The following is a 10,321-nucleotide window of genomic DNA, read 5'->3' as shown; positions in this document are numbered from 1 at the left end:
CGCATGCCAGAGGAGGGTGCCAGATCTCAGTACAGATGGTTGTGAGCCACCATGTGGTTGCTGGGAATTGAACTCAGGACCTCTGGAAGAGCAGCCAGTGCTCTTAACCTCTGAGCCATCTCTCCGGCCCTCATTTCTTGCATTTTTAAAAGGTTGCTTATTTGCACTTCCTGCCTACTCAGGTAATATTATTTCCCTTCTCAGGTCTTTGATGGAGTTGAAGACTAGACAGCTACAGTTACTGTTCTCCGAATATTTTTTATAAAGGATTTATTATGTAAACAGTGTTCTACCTGCATATATGACTGCAGTCCATATCTGGAGGGAACCAGATCTCATTATGGATAGTTGTGAGCCGTCATGTGGTTACTGGAAACTGAACTCAGGGCCTCTGCATGAGCAGCCAGTGTTCTTAACCACTGAGCCGCCTCTCCAGCACAGTTCTCCCAAATCTTAGCAAAGGACATCTTAGGCACAAAAGTAAGATTTTTCAAAAAAGAACTATTGAAATATCTCTATAATTTGCCAATTAGCCATAGTCTAGACATCTAGAATTTGCTTCATACTTGATACTGTCCTTGTTTGTAGTTTCATTTTTGTTTAGGTTATTACCTTTTCTTTCTACTGGACAATACTTGGTAATAGTTCTTACTGCATATAGTTTTATGCTAGAATTAGAACCTTCTTAATTAGACAAAAAGAGGGAAATGTGGGAATTAGGTCCTATAAGCCAATGGTATTGGGGTAGCTGGGCCCAATAGGTGTGGGCTTCTCTGGAGGTACATGACATGATAAAATCTGGAAAGAAGAGGTACATGCTCTCTTGGGTGCAGGTGAGCTGGCAGCGAGTCATAGAGCATGCATGGCTGGTGGCTGGGTTCCCTTTGGGAAGGAGCAGTGACTGCGGAAACGGTGAAGAATCTGTAGTGGAAGCAGCTTCGTTCTGTATTGTGGGTTTTATTGATTGGCACTTAATAAGTGACTTGACCACAGAGTTCCCTCCCTCTTTATCCTATGGATTTAGATAGGGAACGACCCTTTATGAGGTGACACTCATCTATTCTTTACTAATGTTACTGCACGTCTAATTGCTTGCACTTAGCTTACTGCTTCCTCTCCAAGACTGAGATAAAAGGGATCTGTAAGAGAATATGGATTCTTTGGGGACAAATTAAGACTAAGGTGCTGAGGTTGACCCTTCACCTTGGGTAAGTAGATGGCTTAAATATTAAGCACCAGCGTATGCTGGTGTCTCATGAATCTTGTTTCATGGAAGGTTTTCTGATTCTGTTCTGATTACACAAGGGATCTCTCTGCATACTGCATAATCCAGCACAGCTTAACAAAGCCAGGGTACCACAGTTTTGGAACCTGTGGCAGCTTTAATAAGCTTGGTTCATGACTGGAGAGATGACCCAGGCAATAAAGCGCTTCTATGCAAGTGTGAGAAACTGAGTTCAACTGCCAGTACCCTGCCTGTAATCCCAGCACTGGGGGAATCCCTAGGCTCAATGGCCAGCCAGTCTAGCTGAATTTGTGAGCTCAAGGTTTATTGAGGCTCTGCCTCAAAAAATATGGTAGCACTGGGTATAGTGGCATACACCATTAATCCCAGCAGAAGCAAGTGGATCTCTGTGAGTTTGAGGACAGCACGGTCTATACAGAGTTCCAATACATCTAGAACTTAAAAAAAAATAAGTAGATAAATAGCTAAGTAGAGAGTGATTGAGGAAGATGCCTGATGCCAGCACCTGGCTTCCACATTGCACACACACATTCATGCACAAAGAGAGCAAGAAAACAACACAGGTTAAGATTCTTTGATGCTATTCTATCAACAACAAAGATCTATGTGCTCTGTGAGGCTTCTGTGCCTGGTGGACTGGATGTGGTGGAAGTTCCTGAGTCCAGCTTGTAAACTCTTGTAGCTTTCATTCTCCACTGCTTAGAATGTTTACTATCAGAATCAGCCATCATGTGGTCAAAAGAAATCCAAGCAACTTTTAGTGAAACTCATAGTTCTAGCAGAGCAACTGGAGAGAAGGCAACATAAAATTATCAGTCATGTGAATGAGCCTTTTTGGAAGAAATTAACTGATATCATATGGAACAAAGATAAGCTGTAACCCAAATTGGAGGTCCTAAGTAAGATTTTTCTTACAGTTTAACTTATTTTTTTGCTAAATAGCAAGATACTAACCTGCTCAAAGAGCCAACTAGAAATGAAGTATGCTTTTGCCAGACTGATCTTTCCTAGAAATGACTCCTTGTAAAACCCTTGTCAGAGACAGGCATCTGAGTTTCTTTTCTATGTCTTTCAACATAAAATATTATTTTCTTCTGTTGCTTAGCACACTTGGCAGGTGATAGGCAGGATGTGAAACCATTACCCAATTTACTGTATTCAGTTATCCATCCAGGAAGACACAGAAAAAAAACCCTACTACATTTTGACATATTTAAGTATTCAAGCAAGTTTTTGGACACAAAGCCATGAGTGGAATTCTTTGTTCTGGTGCTCTACTATGAAAACAAAGCATTTTTTATGTTTGACACAAGGTCCTCTTTAGGAGTCAGCCAATGGCGTCCTAGACTCTCCTCACATAGCTCACACCCTTAAGCTAGCTCCAGTCACCAGAAGAGACAGTCACCTAGGGGAAATGCACAAAAGACAGGCACATTTACTTTGATATGATCCTTTTATTTCCATTTTTAAATATTCCTTAAAACATTTCTTAATTGTGTCTTTCCACCATGTGGCTCCACAGAGTGAATAAGAGTCATCAGGTTTGCCAGCAAGTAGTCTAGCTTTCTGAAACACTCACTGGACCTAAGTAACTTTTTAAAAAAAGCAACCTAGAGATAGAGGCAGGCAGATTTCTGTGAATTGGAGGTCAGCCTAATCTACATAGCAAGTTCTAGGCCACTCTATGGTGGGCTATAACCATTCATTGTATTATGCATGTGTGTGTTTACAAGCCATAGCACACAAATGAAGGTCAGAGGGCAACCTTCAAAACTTTTTCTCCTTCCTCTGTGGATTCCAAAGGGATGGAGTTCTGGCTTTCAGGTTTGCAACGGTTAAGTACCTTTATTGTCAAGGCCATTTTGCAAGCAAGTCTTTAAGAGTCATATGTAGCCCAGGCTGGCCTCAAACTCATTATTTAGCTGATGATGGTCTTGACCTTCTGATCCTTCTGTCTCTACCTCCTGAGAAGTGGGATTACAGGTAGGGCTCACCATGCTCAGTTCAAAATGGCCTGCTACCTCTTTCTAGTATGACTGGTTGTCCTTATTCTTAGAAATCTTTGTCTCAGCTGGAAGGTTGGAACCTTCTGAGCTTGGACTGGAATTTCCCTGTAGCACAAATAATAAAAACCCAGAGACAGACATTGGGGTTTAACCTTAAGATCAGAAAAGCAAAGCAGCCAGCCACTGGCTCTTATCTTTACCTCAGACCAAAACTGGGTGAGATCCTGTCTCCACAAATCCTGAAGACTCTTCACCCCACTGAATTCTGTCTCTGCCTAGCCATATCACTCCTGTCTCCACCTCTGTAATGCTGGGATTAAAGGTGTATGATCCCAAGTGCTAAAAATCAACTTTGTGTGAGCCTTTTCTCTTTTAGACAGATTCAATCTTCTGTAGCCCAGAGTGGCTTTGAACTAACAGAGATCTGCCTGCCTCTTCCAAGTCCTGGGATTAAAGGTGTGTGCCACCACTCCCTGGCCTGGACTAGTGTGGTGCTTTGCCCTCTGATCTGGGCTAGGCAGAGAGGGCTATAAGGGGGAAGAGACAGAATTCAGTGGGGTGAAGAGTCTTCAGGCTTAGTAACTCCTAGCTTATTGCTAAATAGCCTTGGGCTGATTTTAGTTTCAGACTTTTTTTTTCCCCCCAAAACAGGATTTCTTTGTATAGTCCTAGCTGTCCTGGAACTTCCTCTATAGACCATGCTTGCTTCAAACTCACAGAGATCTATCTGCCTCTGCCTCCTTAGTACTGGGATTAAAGGCCTGTCCCACCACTGCTGAGTTTTTTTTTTTTCTTCCCTAAAGCAGGTGTCATGTAACCCAAGCTGATTTGGAACTTGCTATATAGTAGAAGGTAGCCTTGAAGAATTGCTTTTCTTACCTCCATCTCCCAGCTGTTACAATTACAATTGTGTATCAAGCTCTCCAATTGGAGATGGAGGTCTCACTATGTAGCTCTGGCAGGTCTGGAATTTACAGTGTAGACCAGAGCAGGGCGGCCTTGAATTTACAGAGATCCACCTGCCTCCCAAGTCCTGGGAATAAAGGGTCTTGCTTCAAACTCATCATCTCTCTGCTTCAGCTTTTGACTTCAGGTTTCTTCGGTAAGATAAGTTTACTGAACAATAGTCATGTTGCTATACATGAGATTTAGCTATGACAGGGCTCAATAAGCAATATATGATATTACAGAAATATCAATGATAAAATATTAATTATACTTCTTCTCTGGCAATAAATGGGAATATCCCATTCCTCTTTCTTTGCCGGAAGGGAGACATCGTGGAAGTGAGGGAGGAAGGAACTTGAGAGAAGCACAAAAAGCTGAGTGGGAAGAAGAGCCCAGAAGAGCGTCTGTGGGAGGATGCCGGATCTCTAATCATCGCACGACTGCTATCCTCAGCTGCCTAACTTTGAGGATTCCAGCCTCTCTGCAAATCCCACAAATTTTGCCTTTTGTAATTTTTTTTTGAGAAAGTTGAAAGTTTAATTTGCTTTCTAACCAACCAAATTTCTGCATTGAGTGCATGGCATATTTAAATGTTCCTGTGTCATCAAAGAAGCTATCGATTCTGGAGAAATTTTTGATTGAGCTGACTTTTTAAAAAACTGTTCGAATCTTAATTGTATTGGAAAAGCTTAGTAACAAGCATTTGGGTTTTCATAGACTTTACCTCCATTCTGGTGGATAAGCTGAATAAAGGTTATAGTCTGTCCCCGCCTCCACACCAAAGGCAAAGAGATAAGAGGGTGAAATTAAAGAAGGGAAAACAGAAGGGGAGAGGGAGAATGCCAGAAAGTCACAAAGGGGACTAGGAGAGGGAAGGGAATAAGTTAGGGAGAACAAAACACAGGGAACAGCAGGCAGGAAAGGACAGCAGGAGAGGTGTAGGAGGCCGGGGAACAGGGCGAAGAAAAGGGCAACAGAAGGAACAGAAGGCTGCACTGCCACCTTCCCATCGGTCAGCTTTTCTCTCAACCTCTGGGCACCTTTATCACAATGGTAACTGACTCCACCTTTCACCTGGACGATAAAGCTAATGCCCACCCTGGTCACTCGGTTCTAAAAACGGACATGCACTCTTTCTCAGCCTTCTAGTCTTAGTCACATGGTTATACGTTGGATGGGCATCACACCAACTCACAATCTCTGAAACCTCATTTCCCAACATCCTGTACAGATCGCTAGCCTCTATGCTGCTAGTTCACTTGATCGAGCACCTGCCACGGTATCCACTTCCTAGTCAATGCTCAAATATCCTGGTTCCTTTCCCTGCCACCTTCCACTCCCACTCCACAAATGCCACTGTTTGCTTTCCTGTATGCTTTCCATTAAACGTTATCATAAACACCCTCAACTCTCTGAACCTCTCGCCCTCTCTGTTGTACTTACCATGGAAACTCAACCCTGAAAGATCACAACCATCTGCCTTCTCTACCTACACTGGACCTACTAAGCAGCTTCAGTTAAGTGAATTCATGGTCTCGGGAACACCACATTCTCCAGATTTTCCTCCTGTCAACAGAAGTCTGAAGAAAAAGAGGCATTTCTGTGTTAAACATTCTACAAGGCTAACTAATCAGAACTTCAGTGATTTTGGAGAGCTGGGCTGCTGCAGGTCCAGAGCCAAACCCAGGCTATCTTAGTCCCTAAACAGCTATTTATTGCCCACCTCTGTGTGTGACCTAACATTCTTGTGACTATTAGGTAAGTCCTTTTGTAATGTACAAACAGAACCCTGGTTTTCAGACCCAAACGCTAAGAATGAATTCTTATAGCGTCTGAGGCCTATGGCAGAGATTACCAGCTCTGCTATAAACCATTTCCACTAACTTATCTGAAAAGAGCCGTGATGTATAGCTCTGTTCTGTTATAAAAAAAACTCATGAAAATGCTACCACTGTTGTCTCCAACTTTCAAAGGTTTGTCTTCATCCAGGCTCACTTTTTAGACTCGTCCTTCTCTGTTAAGATTTTTCCCTGTTAAGGGCTATGCTTAAAGGCTTTCACGGCAGCTAGAATGTAATCTAAATGCTCAAGTCTCCATCTATCACTTTCCAATCCCTTTATCAAGTCTTAACCTTCCCACACGCCCTCCTCTTTTGGTGGGCTACTGCACCCTAGTCTCTCTTCCCAGTCTCCAAGTCTTGGTTCCAAGGTCACCTCTTCAGAGGCCGGTTCGGCAGACTTCAACCAAACTGTTCCTGTTTCTCCCTTGGTTTCGTTTCCAGCAGTGCGGTTATTCTTATTGATTCCTGTGTTTGCTTATTCAGTTCAGCCACTTCTCGTGGAAAAGGGAACTCTGAACGACAAAACAACAGGTCCGGCTAAGGATTCACCCAGCATCCAATACCAAAAATCTCCGGGTCTCCTGACACGTTGGGAAGGACCGGAACCGCAAGCGGAAGCTGGCGCCTAGCAGGAGGCCCCGCCCCTTCCGGTTGCGGCGGCCCGCAGCTGGCGGCGGGGCCCGGCGCCCGCTCAGCCCGCCCCCTCTCTGCTGCCCCGCCCGCCCCGCCGCGCCGGCCGCTGTCAGAGGTGCGGTGTATGCTGAGCAGCTGTCGTCGCCGGCTGCTGCACGTCCTGGTCCCGAGCTTCCCGCCGCTGACCCGTGGACTGCGGCTCTGTCCCGGCCACCTCATGAAGCCGTTGGTCGTGTTCGTTCTGGGCGGGCCCGGTGCGGGCAAGGGGACCCAGTGCGCGCGCATTGTAGAGGTGAGGCCGTGCGGGAGGGCGACGGAGAGCTCCGGGGCTGAGCGGGCCCGGGCCAGCGGGAGCTGCCGCGTTGGCTGCCGCGCCCCCCGCCGTGGGCAGCGAACTACGAATCCCGACGGCCACCGCGCGCCGGGCCGAGGGGCGTCGAGTCTGCGGGCGCGCGCCGCGTTGTCGGCTTTGTTCCCGCGCGCCCTTGCTTCCACTCCCGGGACCGGAGTCTTGTCTCCTCGCTCGGTCCCTGCCTGTCAGTCCTCGGCTAATCCTAACCCGGATCTTGTGGTAGTTAGAGTACCGGAGCCGTGTGAGCCGAGGTGCTAACCTTTGGCCCAGCTGCCAGCTCACACTTTTCTTTGGGTGAGTGAGTCACTCGCTCTCTGAACCTCAATTATCTAATCAAATAAGAAACTCTGCTCTCATGTTAACTGAGAAAGTAAGACACCACCCAAGTCTAAAATCTCCTTATTAAAAAAAAAAAATGTTTGCTGTAGGACTGGAGCGATGGCTCAGCGGGTTAAGTCGCTTGCCACAAAGTTCCATCCCAAAGACCCACATGGAAGGAGAGCACCAAGCCCCGCGAGTTGTCCTCTGATTTTTATACTCGAGCTGTGGCTGAGAGTTTGCCCACACAAATAAATTAATACAATAAAAGTTTTGACATGTTTGCCAGTTCCATTCTGTTAGTATTTGAGGTCCGGTTGGCATGTACACGGAAAGAGGTAGGTATTGGGTTCACACCCCGTTTTTCTATCCTCTGGGAGCAGTAACGATACGGTGAGGAAGACTTAATGGGCAGTCTTGGGCAGTGTTTGAAAGGAAAACAAAGCAGTTAGAAACAACAGGCAACCAGAGTTGGGGCCAAACACCAAATGTTCACCATTAAATGAAGTGCTTGGCAAAAGTTTTTGACCCAGAACTTGATAAATAATTTCTTTTCCTAGGTTATGGCCTGTATTTGCTTTGGAGTTTTCCATGTTCGTGCATTCAACTCTTGTCCTATACTCTGTTCTCTAAAGAACACCCACAAATAGAGTGTTCTAAAAGTTGGGTTTATAATTAGAGGCAACTTCTGAAAACCAGGTCTCTCAAAAAGTACATAGCATTTTCCTCATTTTTCTTGCTGTTGGTTTTCCCTTTTTAAAAGCGAAATGACAAATGGATAGTTTCAGGTTTATGTTATAAGCACAATGATTAAAATATAAATAGCGTGGTAAAAGAAGGAGCAGGAACTTTATAGTCAAAACAAATAACGGTTCAAGGCTTGATTCTGCTACTGTTGTTTTTCTAACCCCAGAGAAGTTACTTTTAGCTTGAGTTCCTTTTTAAGAATGGAGAAAATAGAATCTGTTTTGTATTTGTGACTATTAAATGAGGCCTGACACCTGGCAAATGTAGATGCGTTCTCCTTTAAGCTTCCTGGTTTTATTTTATTGGTCATTTCATTTATGTTTAGAAAGACAACAGGTTTATTTAATGTACTGTAAGGGCAGCAGGCTGGGCAGTAATAAGAGTATTATCTGAAGCTGGTAATTTTTATTTTGAAGATGGGTTAACATTTTAAAACTTGACATATTACTTTCATTTTTGAGTGCACCCAGATACTTTGTTTCGAGTTTATAATGTGTCCTTAAAGGGCCACACTCAGCCTAACTGTGCAGATACTCTACTGGATTCAAAGTTTCTATGTTCAGTAATTAGTATTTCTGTTTCATGAATTGATAGCTGGTAATACTTAAACCTGCTCATTATCAATTACCAGAGTCCATGATGAGGTTTTTGTTTTGTTTTTTGAGTGCTTCTTTTACTTACTGTTTAAGATGGCAGCTATATGAACTTCGGAACCCAGGTCTCAAACATGAAAGATATGCACTCTTCTACAGAGCATCTCTCTTTGTACTTTTTACTTTAAAGTTCTCAATAAGTTGTCCCTGCACTTACTCTGTAACCAAAGCAGGCCTTGAGCTTGTGGTCTTCCTGGCTCAACTTCATAAATAGCTGTGATTATAGACCTCTTCCACCAAACCATCTAGAGTAAACTCTTTTGAAGTGTTTGCTGTTGATTCTAGTTACCATAAACATTCAACTGATAATCTGCCAATTTCAAATGTATAATTTAAGAGTCACTGTTCCTTAGCTGATTAAACAAACACTGGAATGCCTGTGGTTTGGGTAAGTCAGGTGTTTTCCCCTCTGTGAGTCTGCATTTTGACTCACTGTTTCATCATGTAGGCATCTATGAACTTAATCCCCAAAGATAGCAAGTTTTAAAATTAATTTTTTTTCTGTAGGGAAAAAGTTATATAACTCAATGTTAAATTCTCCAACTCTCATACCAAAGAGAATTTAGTTCACAGGGTACCTGAAATGTGGCCGACTATAGAATTGTTTTTTGGAGAGAAGTTATTTTGGTTTCTGACTCAGGTTGCCAGAAGTTGTGCTGTATTGTTTGTTTATTTTGAGGAATGGTCTCCTTATGTTAACCCAGGCCGTTCTCAAACTCTGTTCTCCTGCCTCAGCCTTCCTTCTGCTAGGATTTGTGCTGCCGGGTGCTGTCAGAAGTACAGCTTGGTTTTAGGGATTCACAGTCTGAGGGTACCTTGCCCTCGTGTCATGGAGGATTGGAGTTAGTAGGTAAGGGAGTGTGTTGAAGGGAAGCTGGTAGTTTTTTCCGAGTCACTCCACTTTTTTAATGCTCCATGGGCAGAAAAGAACAGATCTGATTGAGAACCTTTTAAGGTATCTCCTAATTGGAAGAGAAATTTGGGAGGAGCTTTGGGAATTGACTTAAGTCATTTATTTTAATAGTCCTTTTCAGTTTAATTTTATTTTCTAATTAATTCGAAATCCATGTCCTCTTGTACTATTTTTTTAATTAGCCATTTTCTAAGTCAGTGTAATACTTTTATTTGAATTAAATACTCAGTGGAATTATTGAATAATGATATATTTCTAAAACTCAGGGATGCTGTATCATGTAAAACATTTCCTACTTCCTTATGTTGTGTATACATATGTGTATGTGTGCATATGCTATGGCACATGTGTAGAAGTCAGAGGATAACTTTGTGGAGTTGCTTTTCTCCTTTAACTTATATGTGAGCTCAGGGATGGGAATCAGGCTCATTTGTGAATTTTTAAAAAGTAAGCTTTATATTTATTTTGGTCCAAAAAAAATTAGAATTCTGTAATCTAAACTTCTCTTCAAAAATACATCCACAATTTTGCATTGGTTTTTGGAGAGATAATTTTTTTTTGGGGGGGGGGTTTTGAGACAGGATTTCTCTGTAGCTTTGTAGCTTTGGTGCCTGTCCTGGAACTAGCTCTTGTAGACCAGGCTGGCCTCGAACTCCCAGAGATCC

At 43.3% G+C, this 10,321-nt stretch overlaps 1 protein-coding gene across 1 annotated transcript in view; it reads left to right on the top strand.

The window, feature by feature from the left end:
• Nucleotides 1-6,713: 6,713 nt before the first annotated feature.
• Cmpk1 (cytidine/uridine monophosphate kinase 1) overlaps nucleotides 6,714-10,321 on the top strand; it is a 31,182-nt gene continuing 27,574 nt past the window's right edge. Inside the window, exon 1 of the mRNA XM_005353601.2 lies at nucleotides 6,714-6,965. Within this exon, the coding sequence (XP_005353658.1) occupies nucleotides 6,798-6,965 (168 nt within the window). The 5' untranslated portion in view covers nucleotides 6,714-6,797. The remainder of the gene's footprint in view (nucleotides 6,966-10,321) is intronic.

The sequence above is a fragment of the Microtus ochrogaster genome, chromosome 10 (assembly GCF_000317375.1).
Source record: "Microtus ochrogaster isolate Prairie Vole_2 chromosome 10, MicOch1.0, whole genome shotgun sequence".
NCBI lineage: Eukaryota > Metazoa > Chordata > Mammalia > Rodentia > Cricetidae > Microtus > Microtus ochrogaster.
Note: the sequence above shows the minus strand (reverse complement) of the source record. Positions and strands in the feature narration are given on the sequence as shown.